The 16,289-nt window shown below is 44.2% G+C and overlaps 1 protein-coding gene across 5 annotated transcripts in view; it reads right to left on the bottom strand.

Moving 5' to 3' along the window:
• kif20ba (kinesin family member 20Ba) overlaps positions 1 to 16,289 on the bottom strand; it is a 53,656-nt gene that overhangs the window by 29,199 nt on the left and 8,168 nt on the right. For 4 of the 5 annotated variants that reach the window (XM_079750258.1, XM_079750262.1, XM_079750260.1 and 1 more), the window contains exons 4-16: positions 15,476 to 15,589; positions 13,836 to 13,974; positions 12,699 to 12,883; positions 12,463 to 12,517; positions 12,181 to 12,381; positions 9,459 to 9,570; positions 9,111 to 9,182; positions 8,653 to 8,799; positions 7,554 to 7,716; positions 5,470 to 5,619; positions 5,187 to 5,321; positions 1,685 to 1,824; positions 156 to 270 (exon numbers count right to left, since the gene is read on the bottom strand). In XM_079750258.1, coding sequence (XP_079606384.1) covers positions 156 to 270; positions 1,685 to 1,824; positions 5,187 to 5,321; positions 5,470 to 5,619; positions 7,554 to 7,716; positions 8,653 to 8,799; positions 9,111 to 9,182; positions 9,459 to 9,570; positions 12,181 to 12,381; positions 12,463 to 12,517; positions 12,699 to 12,883; positions 13,836 to 13,974; positions 15,476 to 15,589 — 1,728 coding nt within the window. The remainder of the gene's footprint in view (positions 1 to 155; positions 271 to 1,684; positions 1,825 to 5,186; positions 5,322 to 5,469; positions 5,620 to 7,553; positions 7,717 to 8,652; positions 8,800 to 9,110; positions 9,183 to 9,458; positions 9,571 to 12,180; positions 12,382 to 12,462; positions 12,518 to 12,698; positions 12,884 to 13,835; positions 13,975 to 15,475; positions 15,590 to 16,289) is intronic. The other variant, XM_079750261.1, reaches the window with a different exon arrangement.

The following is a 16,289-nucleotide window of genomic DNA, read 5'->3' as shown; positions in this document are numbered from 1 at the left end:
GGACCTAAACACTAGCAAACCACGGAACAAAATGCAACTTTGACCCTGGCTCTGTTCCGTCTACCCCAAGGAGTTATGCTACAATTTCGTAGGACTGCTGGATCACAGATTAGGGTTCTGCATGTAGCGGGTTGTAGTGTGAAACTAGAAGACACCTGCTCCCCTGGGCCGGATCGAGTACTGCTCAGCTCCTTCACCAGGTTCTGAAAGATCTCCAACCTCTTCTCAGCTCGCTCCTCCAAGATCTCCTTCTCCCTCTCCAAACGCTCTCTGAAGAACAAGAGAAGAGGTAAGACAGGGCCTCTAGGAGAAGAGGTCAGACAGGGATTCTAGGGGAAGAGGTGAGACAGGGCCTCTAGGAGAAGAGGTGAGACAGGGTCTCTAGGAGAAGAGGGGAGACAGGGTCTCTAGGAGAAGAGGTGAGACAGGGTCTCTAGGAGAAGAGGTGAGACAGGGCCTCTAGGAGAAGAGGGGAGACAGGGTCTCTAGGAGAAAAAGTGAGACAGGGCCTCTAGGAGAAGAAGTGAGACAGGGTCTCTAACAGAAGAAGTGAGACAGGGTCTCTAACAGAAGAGGGGAGACAGGGTCTCTAACAGAAGAGGGGAGACAGGGTCTCTAGTAGAAGAGGTGAGACAGGGCCTCTAGGAGAAGAAGTGAGACCGGGTCTCTAACAGAAGAGGGGAGACAGGGTCTCTAGGAGAAAAAGTGAGACAGGGTCTCTAACAAAAGAGGGGAGACAGGGTCTCTAGGAGAAGAGGTGAGACAGGGTCTCTAACAGAATAAGTGAGACAGGGTCTCTAACAGAAGAGGGAGAAACAGGGTCACTAGGAGAAGAGGTGAGACAGGGCCTCTACGAGAAGAGGGGAGACAGGGCCTCTAGGAGAAGAAGTGAGACAGGATGTCTAACAGAAGAGGGAAGACAGGGTCTCTAGGAGAAGAAGAGAGACAGGATCTCTAACAGAAGAGGGAAGACTGGGTCTCTAACAGAAGAGGTGAGACAGGGTCTCTAACAGAAGAGGAGAGACAGGGTCTCTAACAGAAGAGGGGAGACAGGGCCTCTAGGAGAAGAAGTGAGACAGGGTCTCTAACAGAAGAGGGGAGACAGGGTCTCTAGTAGAAGAGGTGAGACAGGGTCTCTAACAGAAGAAGTGAGACAGGGTCTCTAACAGAAGAGGGAAAAACAGGGTCACTAGGAGAAGAGGTGAGACAGGGTCTCTAACAGAAGAGGTGAGACAGGGTCTCTAGGAGAAGAGGTGAGACAGGGTCTTTAGGAGAAGAGGGGAGACAGGGTCTCTAGGAGAAGAGGTGAGACAGGGTCTCTAACAGAAGTGAGACAGGGTCTCTAGAAGAGGTGAGACAGGGTCTCTAACAGAAGAAGTGAGACAGGGTCTATAACAGAAGAGGTGAGACAGGGTCTCTAGGAGAAGAGGGGAGAAAGGGCTTCTAACAGAAGAGGTGAGACAGGGTCTCTAGGAGAAGAGGGGAGACAGGGTCTCTAGGAGAAGAGGTGAGACAGGGTCTCTAGGAGAAGAGGTGAGACAGGGTCTCTAGGGAAAAGGTGAGCCAGGTCTCTAGGGAAGAGTTGAGACAGGTCTCTGGGAGAAGAGGTGAGACAGGTCTCTAGGAGAAGAGGTGAGACCGGTCTCTAGTGGGACTACATCAAAGCTAGAAGGACAACTTTTACTTGTAGTCTCTCTCCATCTGAGAGAAGAGAGCGGAGAACTCTGAGCTGACATCCTCCCTGATGCGCGCCTCCAGCTGAAAGCTCTCCTTCTGCTGCTCCTTCTGCCATGCATGCATCTCCTTCAGCTGAGCCATCTGCCTCTGAGGAGCACAGTCGGCCATTTAGCCCATACCTGCCTACAGGTCGGCGCTACAGGTGATCACATGTTGGTTTCCATGTTTCCCTCAACTACAGCTATAGTATTGTGTAAAGGGGACCCAAAGTACGACTATCGTATTGTGTAAAGGTAACCTGAAGTAATGCTATAGTATTTTGTAAAGGTAACCTTAAGAACAGCTATAGTAGTGTAAAGGTAACCTTAAGTAATGCTATAGTATTTTGTAAAGGTAACCTTAAGAACAGCTATAGTAGTGTAAAGGTAACCTTAAGAACAGCTGTAGTAGTGTAAAGGAAACCTTAAGAACAGCTGTAGTAGTGTAAAGGTAACCTTAAGTTCAGCTATAGTGTTGTGTAAAGGTAACCTTAAGTTCAGCTATAGTAGTGTAAAGGTAACCTTAAGTTCAGCTATAGTAGTGTAAAGGTAACCTTAAGTTCAGCTATAGTAGTGTAAAGGTAACCTTAAGTTCAGCTATAGTAGTGTAAAGGTTACCTTAAGTTCAGCTATAGTAGTGTAAAGGTAACCTTAAGTTCAGCTGTAGTAGTGTAAAAGTAACCTTAAGTTCAGCTATAGTAGTGTAAAGGTAACCTTAAGTTCAGCTATAGTAGTGTAAAGGTAACCTTAAGTTCAGCTATAGTAGTGTAAAGGTTACCTTAAGAACAGCTATAGTAGTGTAAAGGTAACCTTAAGTTCAGCTGTAGTAGTGTAAAGGTAACCTTAAGTTAAGCTATAGTAGTGTAAAGGTAACCTTAAGAACAGCTATAGTAGTGTAAAGGTAACCTTAAGTTCAGCTATAGTAGTGTAAAGGTAACCTTAAGTTCAGCTATAGTAGTGTAAAGGAAACCTTAAGTTCAGCTATAGTAGTGTAAGGGTAACCTTAAGAACAGCTATAGTAGTGTAAAGGTAACCTTAAGTTCAGCTATAGTAGTGTAAAGGTAACCTTAAGTTCAGCTATAGTAGTGTAAAGGTAACCTTAAGTTCAGCTGTAGTAGTGTAAAGGTAACCTTAAGTTCAGCTGTAGTAGTGTAAAGGTAACCTTAAGTTCAGCTATAGTAGTGTAAAGGTAACCTTAAGTTCAGCTATAGTAGTGTAAAGGTAACCTTAAGTTCAGCTATAGTAGTGTAAAGGTTACCTTAAGTTCAGCTATAGTAGTGTAAAGGTAACCTTAAGTTCAGCTATAGTAGTGTAAAGGTAACCTTAAGAACAGCTATAGTAGTGTAAAGGTAACCTTAAGTTCAGCTGTAGTAGTGTAAAGGTAACCTTAAGTTCAGCTATAGTAGTGTAAAGGTAACCTTAAGTTCAGCTATAGTAGTGTAAAGGTAACCTTAAGTTCAGCTATAGTAGTGTAAAGGTTACCTTAAGAACAGCTATAGTAGTGTAAAGGTAACCTTAAGTTCAGCTGTAGTAGTGTAAAGGTAACCTTAAGTTCAGCTATAGTAGTGTAAAGGTAACCTTAAGAACAGCTATAGTAGTGTAAAGGTAACCTTAAGTTCAGCTATAGTAGTGTAAAGGTAACCTTAAGTTCAGCTATAGTAGTGTAAAGGTAACCTTAAGTTCAGCTATAGTAGTGTAAAGGTTACCTTAAGAACAGCTGTAGTAGTGTAAAGGTAACCTTAAGAACAACTGTAGTAGTGTAAAGGAAACCTTAAGAACAGCTGTAGTAGTGTAAAGGTAACCTTAAGTTCAGCTATAGTGTTGTGTAAAGGTAACCTTAAGTTCAGCTATAGTAGTGTAAAGGTAACCTTAAGTTCAGCTATAGTAGTGTAAAGGTAACCTTAAGTTCAGCTATAGTAGTGTAAAGGTAACCTTAAGTTCAGCTATAGTAGTGTAAAGGTAACCTTAAGTTCAGCTATAGTAGTGTAAAGGTAACCTTAAGTTCAGCTGTAGTAGTGTAAAGGTAACCTTAAGTTCAGCTGTAGTAGTGTAAAGGTAACCTTAAGTTCAGCTATAGTAGTGTAAAGGTAACCTTAAGTTCAGCTATAGTAGTGTAAAGGTAACCTTAAGTTCAGCTATAGTAGTGTAAAGGTTACCTTAAGAACAGCTATAGTAGTGTAAAGGTAACCTTAAGTTCAGCTGTAGTAGTGTAAAGGTAACCTTAAGTTCAGCTATAGTAGTGTAAAGGTAACCTTGAGAACAGCTATAGTAGTGTAAAGGTGACCTTAAGTTCAGCTATAGTAGTGTAAAGGTAACCTTAAGTTCAGCTATAGTAGTGTAAAGGAAACCTTAAGTTCAGCTATAGTAGTGTAAAGGTAACCTTAAGAACAGCTATAGTAGTGTAAAGGTAACCTTAAGTTCAGCTATAGTAGTGTAAAGGTAACCTTAAGTTCAGCTATAGTAGTGTAAAGGTAACCTTAAGTTCAGCTGTAGTAGTGTAAAGGTAACCTTAAGTTCAGCTGAGGTAGTGTAAAGGTAACCTTAAGTTCAGCTATAGTAGTGTAAAGGTAACCTTAAGTTCAGCTATAGTAGTGTAAAGGTAACCTTAAGTTCAGCTATAGTAGTGTAAAGGTTACCTTAAGAACAGCTATAGTAGTGTAAAGGTAACCTTAAGTTCAGCTGTAGTAGTGTAAAGGTAACCTTAAGTTCAGCTATAGTAGTGTAAAGGTAACCTTAAGAACAGCTATAGTAGTGTAAAGGTAACCTTAAGTTCAGCTATAGTAGTGTAAAGGTAACCTTAAGTTCAGCTATAGTAGTGTAAAGGAAACCTTAAGTTCAGCTATAGTAGTGTCAAGGTAACCTTAAGAACAGCTATAGTAGTGTAAAGGTAACCTTAAGTTCAGCTATAGTAGTGTAAAGGTAACCTTAAGTTCAGCTATAGTAGTGTAAAGGTTACCTTAAGAACAGCTATAGTAGTGTAAAGGTAACCTTAAGTTCAGCTGTAGTAGTGTAAAGGTAACCTTAAGTTCAGCTATAGTAGTGTAAAGGTAACCTTAAGAACAGCTATAGTAGTGTAAAGGTAACCTTAAGTTCACCTATAGTAGTGTAAAGGTAACCTTAAGTTCAGCTATAGTAGTGTAAAGGTAACCTTAAGTTCAGCTATAGTAGTGTAAAGGTTACCTTAAGAACAGCTATAGTAGTGTAAAGGTAACCTTAAGAACAGCTGTAGTAGTGTAAAGGTAACCTTAAGAACAGCTGTAGTAGTGTAAAGGTAACCTTAAGTTCAGCTGTAGTAGTGTAAAGGTAACCTTAAGTTCAGCTATAGTAGTGTAAAGGTAACCTTAAGTTCAGCTGTAGTAGTGTAAAGGTACCCTTCAGTACATCTATACTACATAAATAGTACTAATTTGACGTAATGGTATCCGATACTGACAGAGAACCGGACCATACCTAGCTCTGGGTCAGACTAACCTGGTAGGTCTTTTTACGCACAACAACCTTGTCTTCTTCCTCATCATCATCTTCACCATCACTGCCCTCTTCCATCATGTCCTCCATTAGGCTCTCTTCATCATCATCATCATCCTCATCCTCCTCCTCCTCCTCCTAGATACAAAACAAACAGTTAGCACATGGACCCCCAGGGTCATCTGAAGGGACCCCCAGGGTCAGCTGAAGGGACCCCCAGGGTCATCTGAACGGACCCCCAGGGTCATCTGAAGGGACCCCCAGGGTCAGCTGAAGGGACCCCTACCTGCACATCCTCCAGGCTAGAGTCCCAGCCAATCAGAGAGCTCCTTCGTTGAGTGAGGGTCTTCTGGTCAGTGGTGTTGGTGAGGAGGGAGACCTCCCTCACAGCCCTCTGGGGCTTGATTGGGAGGGTCTTGGAGGTCAACACCACAACCTGCAAACAAAGAATAACACACAAACTATAGCTTTGTAGTCATGGTTATGGGCAATGTCGATGGGTAATCATCTTAAACTTATTCCAGGAACACAAAAGATGCAAATACCCTATATATCTCACACACACACACACACACACACCTTAAAGGACCCATGGCATGCTACCTTATGGATGCTTTAATACAGATATTGGTGGGCCCCTAACACAGCATTTGAAGACGTTCCAGAAATTCAGCCGTGTTGCAGAATTACAGCCACTACGAGCCAGTCGCACATTGAGCTTTCCCCAAACGTGCCGTTTCGGTGTCTGTAGCTTTAATGCAAATGAGGAGGAGAGAGGCGGGTCAAGGAGGAGGGTGGGGGTGTGGCCCTGAGCAGCTTGCGGCCACGGTACCATGCGCTCTGTTTACAGTGGATGTATCGCAATGGCGAGACGCACACAGCCTTTGGCCGTGTTCTGTAAATATTCTAGAACACTCCGGGTGCTCCGGCGGGAGTCCTGGAGCACTATATCTAAATAATATCATATTATACATGGATATCTATATCATATAATATATATTATCACGGCCAAAAGCTGTGTGCGCCTCCAGACGATATTATGAATCTCAAACGACTGCGTCGGGTTCTCCGACGTCTCTGGTTCTTCCACATCAATCTGAAGTAGACTGAACCGCGACATGGAGGAGAAAGGTATTGTTGCCCGTGATTGTTGACTGCGATTGTCTCCCGCCGGAGCCCCGCTGCCCCAACATATATATCCATTTAACCAATCCCATTCAGGCGTATTTGTCACCATGGCCACTGAACAAGCAGCAGCTCATGGTGGAGGAAACGGCCTGTTTAGGATTCTCAACACAGCGCTCTGACTGTATCCCTAGTGGTGAACGACCATCATAGACCTAGAATTATCACTATATGTAATACATATTGATCATCCATAGTGGTAGACTACAATTCGAGAGTTATAATTATCACTATCTGTTATATGTATTGATCATCCATAGTGGTAGACTACAATCCGAGAGTTATAATCATCACTATCTGTTATATGTTTTGATCGTCCATAGTGGTAGACTAAAATCCGAGAGTTATAATCATCACTATCTGTTATATGTTTTGATCGTCCATAGTGGTAGACTACAATCCGAGAGTTATAATTATCACTATCTGTTACATGTATTGATCATTCATCTCGATAGCGGTTAGCGCGACAAGCCAATGTTTATTTGCACCGTGGTACCTGAAATACAAATTGCTTTTGAGAACATGAAGTTGTGCAGTTGTTTCACAACAGTTTAGTTTTGGATACCAAGTTTCTATGAAAAGGGAGATAGACTATTTTAGTTAGTGAACAGAGAAACTAATGTCTCCAAAACACCTACTTAAAAAGAAAAATCCCTGTTAATTGAATCCTCTAAATACATAGTATGTGTTGGTGGATTAATGGAGCATCAGCTCGTCTTCATCAGGCTATAGGATGAGTATTACATGAGTCTTTTAACGGCGTGATTATCATAGGAATTTGCCGCATAATTGCATTGCGGTAGCCTGGCTATTGCCAGACCAAGCTCAATTGTAGATCGTTGGTCTGGGGAAGCTGCTGTCTTTTTCTTCAGCACATGAGGCGTGATCAACGGGCCTAGTTCAACTGAGTCTGTACGCAATTGGCTGCTTGCCGCCGTGAGCCATCATCTGTGATGGGAGCAAAGCTCAATACTATTTTGACTATTCCATTATACATATTTTCTTGATCTATTGATTATCTTGTGAAAAATAATTCACAAAATGACGGAAATAGATGTAAGAGACAGAGGAACTAATGTGTTTGGGGATTTCTTAATACCCTGAGCAACCGTACCGGACACCGACTAAGCCTTGTAACGTGGGAAAGGCATGAAGAGTTGAAAAGAGGGATGGAGAGAGCAGCACCTTTTGAGCGACAGCAGAGAACTTGAGTACGTTGAGTGTCTCGTCGTACATGGAGGCACACTGGTTGACGTTGACGATCATGCAGGCTCTGCCTCGACCACAGAAGAAGCTCTGCAGGTAGTGGGTCAGCTTGCTCTCCCTGAACGGGATATGTCTTAGCAGCCTGTGGGACAAGGTAAGTGCATTCAGTAGGGGGTCAGACCATTCATTAGGGGGTCAGACCATTTAGTAGTCTTATTTGGCCTTCCTTATGTCAGCTGCCCTGTTACCTACTAGTTAGCTAATCTTGGCCTGCAGGTGCTGAGCAAGACTGTTTGTTGATGGTGAGCTAGCCTGTTAGCAGGAGGTGAGCTAGCCTGTTAGCTGGTGGTGAGCTAGCCTGTTAGCTGTCGGTGAACTATCCTGTAAGCTGGTGGGGAGCAAGCCTGTACAAGTTTCTATGAAAAGGGAGATAGATTATTTTAGTTAGTGAACAGAGAAACTAATGTTTCCAAAACACACCAACTTGAAAAGAAAAATCCCTGTTAATTGAATCCTCTAAATACATAGGATGTGTTGGTTGATTAACGGAGCATCAGCTCGTATTCATCAGGCTATAGGATGAGATGTTCTGAATTGGCCTTCTGCTGTTGAGCTAACCTGATAACTGGTGGTGAGCTAGGCTGCTGGCTTGTTAGCTGGTATTAAGCAGGTCTAACCTTCCCTGCTGGTGGTGAGTTAGCATGTTAGCTGGTAGGTAGGTAGCCTGTTAACTGGTGGTGAGCTAGGCTGCTAGCTTGTAGGTAGAAAGCTTGATAGCTGATGGTGAGCTTGGCTGCTAGCTTGTTATCTGGCGGTGGGCTCGGATGCTAGCTTGTTAGCTGGCGGTGGGCTAAGATGCTAGCTTGTTAGCTGGCGGTGGGCTAGGCTGCTAGCTTGTTAGCTGGCAGTAAGCTAGCCTGCTAGCTTGTTAGCAGGCGGTGGGCTAAGCTGCTAGCATGTTAGTTTGTCGTGAGCAATCCTGCTAGCCAGCGGTGAGCTAGTATGCTAGCCTGCGGGAAGCTAGTCTGCTAGCCGGCGGGAAGCTAGCCTGCTGTATGCTGGTAGTTGGTGTCCATACTTGGACTGCTGGTTGTGTCGCAGAGCGTTGATGCACTTCCCCAGCGTCAGCAGGGAGGTGTTGATGTTTCCTGCTTCCTTCAGACGCTCCCCGCGGTTCTGAGTCTTAGCACAACGCTCAGACCCCGCCAGGTCACACAGAGACAACCTGGAGAACACAAGGAGCCAATCAGACAAAACCTGGAGAACACAAGCAGCCAATCAGAGACAACCTGGAGAACACAAGCAGCCAATCAGAGACAACCTGGAGAACACAAGGAGCCAGGTAACACACAGAGAACACAACCAGCCAGATAACACAGAGAACTTGGGGTACATACAAACAGCCGGTAGAGAAGACTTATATATCACCTCCCTCTAGAACCTTATCCACATACTGCATATCACAATATAATAGCAGAGTAATCAAACAACTTCATCCACATATTAACTAGTAAGGGACTCTAGTGTAGTACAGACTCGCTGATGCTGTCGACCCTGGGGACACCAGCCTGGTCCGTCCTCAGGATGCGGATGGAGAAGATGCTGTGACTGCAGACAGACACAGAGAGAGAGAGAGTCAGCGGGTAGGGCCACAGAGCTACAAGGCGTACTGCCTACATGGTTAGCAGCAATGGGCTGAGCCACGCCACATACTGATCTCTTAATATATGCCTTGTCCCAGGACATGCTGTCCGGTTAAAGGCCAGGAGCAGAAAGGCAGCGTTATTCACCTAGCAGCCATCTTGGAGCGCATTAAGGTCCAGAGAGCTATTATTTAGAACCAAGATGGCCGCTTGGGGCTGGAGGTCCCAAGAGTGGGAGTACCTGCGACTGGACGACTGGTTCAGTTTGGTGAAGGAGAAGCTCTGGTTCCTCCGGCCCAACTTCATCACCTTCAACGCCTCCTCAGCGCTGTTCACCTGCACCCAGCGCAGGTCTGCACACAAGCACACACACACGTTGGAGGGAGGCCATCTGTGTTGGGGCGTGGGCCACGCCCCAACACAGATGGCCACGCCGCGTGGCCAGGAGTGTTGGGGCGTGGCCAGGTGTTTTGGGACGTGGTCAGGTGTGTTGGGCGTGGTCAGGTGATTTGGGCGTGGCCAGGTGTGTTGGGGCGTGGCCAGGTGTGTTGGGGTGTGGCCAGGTGTGTTGGGGCGTGGCCAGGTGTGTTGGGGCGTGGCCAGGTGTGTTGGGGCGTGGCCAGGTGTGTTAGGCCTATTTTTTTAATGGGTCTCGCCAGCGTATATCTCTTCAACCAATCCCATTCAGGTGTCTTTGTCATAAGACGTTTTTACACTGCCAAAAATGCCCGTCTTATGCACGCCTTTTTCCCGGCATGGTCCGCCCGTTATCACTGACCGAGGTAAATTACCGACTGGCTCTGCAGTACGTGAATATAAGTTTATTTAGATAGCATGAAGGTGTGCAGTTGTATTGCAACTGTTTAGAGGTTAACAAACGGCTATATGGGTTGAGTATTCCATTCTTCTTTTTCCCTGTGTGATTATCATAGTAATATGCCGCATACTCGCATCTTTGCTGATGTAAATTGTTAACGTGCGTGTAGACTTACTCATCTGGGGCCGTATTCACAAAGCTTTTTATCTTAGCGCTAGGAGTGCTCCTAACTCGCACTAAACGTTTTTACGTAGTTTTTTCTTAAAAGTAATTCACAAAGCTGCTGAGACCTACTCATAGCAAGGATAAATCACTAAGAGTGAACTAAGAGTGACGCGCCCTTACGTTGATTCTCGTGCACGAGTTTAGAAGCGGTCAGTGCGGAATTGGTTGTTGAGTGCAGGCGGTCTCGTGAAAACTCATCCGCAACACCCCCGCAACATAGGCTACAAATAAAGTCCTACCAAATATTTATGGACAGTGCCGTTAGCAGAATACACGCATGATGACAAGTTTGCGCAGACAACAATAACGACGTTGTATGCACGTTAAAAAGAGAGAGAAAGCAAACAATGAAAATACTTAAATTGCACTATATCAAGGAGGTAATTAAAAGCACCCTGCAAACTATTATCCAATGAGCATATTTTCAGCACTTAAACACTTTAAATATCAGCCCTTACCGCCGTTCAAGTCCTTCTATCATGATGAATGAAAGCGAAAACAAAGACGTGAAACGCAAGCGAAAGCCCAACTGGTCCCAGGACAAATTGCTAATGAGTTGATATAAACTTAGTACAATAGATCATCTTATGATAAATGATAGATAGTAATCATAAGTAAGAGTAGTTATATATATTCATTACACGGCTCTTCTCAATGCTGTGGAACGCTCCGTTCAATTGCATGGGCCTTCACAACTTCCGGCGGTGAATTATTTCATAATTCACCGTTGCTAAGCATATAATTGCGGCTGTCAAGGAAAGTGGATTTTTTCGTTTTGGTAAGTAGCTGTGTAATAATTACGTATTTTTTTAAACTCAAATAGGATCATTAATATCATTAAAGTGATTTATTCATAAAAGTTTTTTCAATAAATAATGATGATTAAAGGGAATATTTATTTATATTTATATATTGCATAATTAACATTGTGTTTTAACCATCACTGATGGTTGCGATATTCTTAAATCGTCAGCATTTCAAAGTTGCATTTTCCCTGTTGTTAAATATCGAAGTGTTGCCAAACATTTTATCTCCGGAGAGGTTTGGTCATTCCTGTTTGTTGGGGACGGTACTGCATCCTGCAGTAATTCAACCACATATTTGATACCCACACGATTTAGCCTACATCTCTTTATCAATTCGCAGTCCTGCGTTGTCTACAAAGCATTGCGTCTCGCTGCAGCCATTTTCAGATTCTTTGTGAATAGGTCTTACTGAGTTAGGAGTCCTCTCGAGGGCTTTAAGCTCTCCTAGAATTAGGTGCTACTTTTAGGCCTAAAATACTTTGTGAATTACTCTTAGTAAATTAACTTAGGAGTCCTAAATTTAAGAGTGACACACCAATTATTTTTAGGAATTTCTCCTAAATTCACCACTTATGACCTACTTTGAGCGCTACGACTCTTTGTGAATATGGCCCCAGGAGTGACATGCGAGTAGGCCAAGGCGAGATTCACTTACATAAGCAAAAGTTTTGGAGTTTCTGTGAGGGCAGAGTTTTTGCCCCCACACAATGTTATACCTGCACACACACACACACATACACAAACACACAACATTACACCTGCGCACACACACACACAAACACACACAACATTACACCTGCGCACACACACACACCTTTACAACTACCCTCACACAACGTTTCACCTGCACACACAACGTTATACCTGCACACAAACACACGATACATCTGCACACACACACACAACGTTATACCTGCACACACACACACACACGATACATCTGCACACACACACAACGTTACACCTGCACACACACACAACGTTACACTTGCACACACAACGTTATACCTGCACACACACACACACAACGTTACACCTGCACGCACACACAACGTTACACCTGCGCACACACACAACGTTACACCTGCACACACACACAGACACACACAGCTGACCTTTGACGAAAGAGTTCCCCTTGATGTCCTGTGAGAGACGCAGCGCCGCCCGGCGGAGTGCGCCTGGGGGCACGGGATCCAGCAGGTCATGGATGTTCTCGTTGTAGATCTCACAGAAGGACACCCAGATGGAGAAGCTGGTGTCTGGGGCAACATCCAGCACCACTGGGTCCTCCAGCAGGGAGCCAAGGACACTGGGGCCTGCAGAGCACACACACAGCCCATCGTACCGACCGACTATTGAGTAATATAGGTACAATTCTAATAAACCATTGGATTTACCTTCTGAAGAGTTCTGACTGGTGGAACACAGCTGGCTGGCACTGGCCTTTTCACTCTAGACATACAGATAAGCAGACAGACAGATGGGTGAGACAGGTGCTTCCCCACTTGGAGCTGTCCGAGCAGAGAAACAGGCAGCAGCGAGACAGGCACGGAGGCAGCAGGCTTTACCCATGAGCAGTCTCAGAAGCAGTGAGACCGGTTTCCGACACAGTGAGACAGGAACAACGGCTCACCTCTTTGAGCAGTTTGAGGAGGGCGGTCTTGGCCAGGGCCTCCTCCGCCTGTTGTTCCCGGGTCAGCCTACTGAACTCTCTGCAGCGGTGTGGCTTCACGGTCATGTGAGGGGAGACGCGCTCCTCCACACTACGGAACACCAGCTGCAGGGAGCGGGGCAGGAGGCCGGCATCCCCGTCGGGACCTGGCGACCAGACAGACACTGTAACGCACTCCCACTGCCTCGGAATAACCCTTTAATACACCCTTATACCTTCACGGGTATACACCTGAAACACACAATGAATCCACCTGTATACCTCAAAGCACCTTTAATACACCTGTATACCTCAAAGCACCTTTAATACACCTGTATACCTCAAAGCACCTTTAATACACCTGTGTGCCTCAAACACACATTGAATCCACCTGTATACCTCAAACACAGCTTCCATGAGGGATTCCAGCGTTATGGATGTGACATTTGTACTCAAATTGACCAACACAATGTTTCAGAGAAACTATCGCTTCAGCGTAAATTAAACCAGTGACATTAATTTTAAGGTTATTTTATAGGAAGATTGCAGACCCCCAAAAAAATTCTGAAACATATTTGGATCGCAGAACAGCATTGCAGATAGGGTGCGTTATCGATGTGACATGAAATGGCTTTTCTGAGGACTCAGAAACTGAATTTTTATAGGGGATGCACAGAGAATGATGTGTACAAAGTAAAGCAGTCTTAGCTGCATATAGTACATTTTTTCATGAATAGGCTGTTGAGAAATAAGATAATGTTATGGATGTGACATAGCACATGTATGCGAAGTAGCAAACCACAGACTAGAAAAACCCAGTGAAACGTGTTTATAGCATGTTTAATTGTTGTAATATGAATATGAAAACATCAGCAGAGGGTGTCAATAGAGTAATTCACCCCCACCGCCTAGCAGACTGAAACCGGTTGTCCAGTGAGCCTTTACGACTAGAAACGATGTAATATGCATTGATTACAATATGAATTTTGGATTTACTGAATCCTTCAATATAGCTGCATTCTCTGAAATATATTGATCAGATAAATTAACTTTGTGGCTGCTGTGGTAGGACAACAAGGGTTTAAGGTGTGGTGAAGGTGAGGGAGTGATGTAACAGACCCAGGAAGGTGAAGGTTTTGCCAGCGTTGGTGACACCGTACGTGAACACCAGCGAGTTTCCTCCTTCCAGAACATGTCTGACCAGATCCTTCACCGTGCCATCAAACAGGTCCAGCTGGCTGGTCTCAGGGCCGTACACCTGCCCCAGGAACCAGATACACACACAGTCAGTCTGCCCACCACATAATACAGAAACACACTACAACAGCACTTCCATTTATCAAACAGCACATAAGACCTCCAGGCCTAGCCTGTGTGTAGGGAGGAACAGAGCTGGACTGTATGTAGGGGGTACAGACCTGTCTGTACCCCCTACATACAGGTCTGTACCCCCTACATACAGGTCTGTACTACAGATGGGCGATATCGCCTAAAATCTATATTGCGATATACATTGCAGCCTCTTGCGATAACGATATATATCACGATATAAAATCATTAAATCACCGTTTCAGAACAGGTTACATAGACCCTAAGGAAAGCCAAACTGCTAAATATATTTTAAAAAAAGAGAAATATAGTATGTCATTTCGAGAACATTTATTGTGAAACACTGTAATCATACAACATAATGTTGCAGATAAATAAAATTAGTATTGGGTTTATTTCCTTTAGTGCAAACTATTCTAAAAGGCACTACACTTAGTTTAAGTCCTTGGTTCTTAAATGCCACCCAAGATGCAGAGAACAGGAAAAACGGGTGTCTGTCTAGATAAGGAACAGACACTGTACTGACAATTAGGGATGGGCATGATTAATTGATGATCGATCATTGATTGTTAAGAGTTTTGTTGATTACGTGATATTTTTAACCATCAAAAGGAGGTTGACCCAGCCGGAGAGGTGGTCTCGGAGACGTTGCTCAACATGGAGCAAAGAGGAGACGGAACGTCTTTTGGATATTTGGGTCCGATATCCAAAAGACATTCCGTCTCCTCTTTGCTCCATGTTGAGCCACCACCCGACGGTCCGACAAAAGCAAGTAAAAAGTATGCTGGAATACATAACTTAAAAATGCCGATGCATTTAACAAATTCCGAGTCAGGATGAGGGAGGAGTTGGACCAGTCCGCAGATCAATGTATATCACGCTGGATATCCATGATTGTTTACTTTCACCGGTGCTTCCCCCCCCCCCTTTTTCTTTAACGGTTTACAACGCCCCAGACCTTTTTGTCCAATGATTTAACGTTCTTTGCACACATGCAGGTTTGTTGACGAATTCTGGAAATGTTGCGAAAATTGCAATGTGAAAAGGAACCGCATCAAACCAAAAATTAAACATTGTCCTTTGCGTCATCAACATGCATTATCGCGATAGAGCGATAGAATTAAAATCTCTATCGTAGGCCATTTTTTATCGTTTATATCGTATATCGTTTATATCGCGCATTACTAGTCTGTACCCCTACAGACCTGTCTGTAGGGGTACTGACCTGTATGTAGGGGGTACAGACCTGTATGTAGGGGGTACAGACCTGTCTGTAGGGGTACTGACCTGTCTGTAGGGGTACTGACCTGTCTGTAGGGGTACTGACCTGTCTGTAGGGGTACAGACCTGTATGTAGGGGGTACAGACCTGTATGTAGGGGGTACAGACCTGTCTGTAGGGGTACAGACCTATCTGTGGGGGGAACTCACCTTTGAGAAGTGGAAGCGTTGGCCGGTTGCAGGGATAGACTTGTCGCTGAGTCTAGACAAGGTCCTGGGAGGCTTCAAAAGCACCGTTTCAGGAGACTCCACGGTCACACAGTCCTACACACACACACACACACACACACACACTTTGAGCGTTGGCTAGTGATATAGTAATACATATATAGTAGTATATGTATTCAGATCGGTATCTTTAAGAGGTTGAAGTGAGTTCATATCATTGGCGGCTGGTGGTTTTTAAAGTGAGGGAGGAAGGACTGCGCGCTTGGTTAGTGGCGTATGGTGGCATAAGTATTTGAGACTCAAGTTGTTTCAGGGTGTTTTGGTGAACTACAAAATAGCAGCGAGGGATGATTATGTGAATAAAATTGATACAAAACCACCAGTGGCAGCATTGTACTTTGAAAGCTGGTGCGCAGCATGTCTTTGAAATGGACTACAAGGGCAGAAGGAAAGGATGCAAAGCCAATTAGTCATATCAGGCCTACTCTTGATTTGTAAAACTAAATAAAGAAATCTGGGATATCATTCGGCCTATTTTTGCCCCTTAATGACTGAAGCTAATGGTTGTAATTTGGCTATGTTTATTTTCAGGTAGTTAGATGTCACAAGAGTCACAAGACCAAAAGTGATGCCATTAAAAATGCATCATGCTCTGAAACAATCACTAACATCCTTTCCACAATATCAATCAGAACGGTCAGCGTAACAAACAATTAAGAGGAAAACAAAACATTATTTCACAACTATTTACATGAGCTGTAAGCCTAACATTGTTTGAGGCAAATGTGGATGTTAA

Source organism: Pollachius pollachius, assembly GCF_949987615.1.
Source record: "Pollachius pollachius genome assembly, chromosome: 14".
NCBI lineage: Eukaryota > Metazoa > Chordata > Actinopteri > Gadiformes > Gadidae > Pollachius > Pollachius pollachius.
This window is presented reverse-complemented; position numbering and strand designations above follow the sequence as displayed.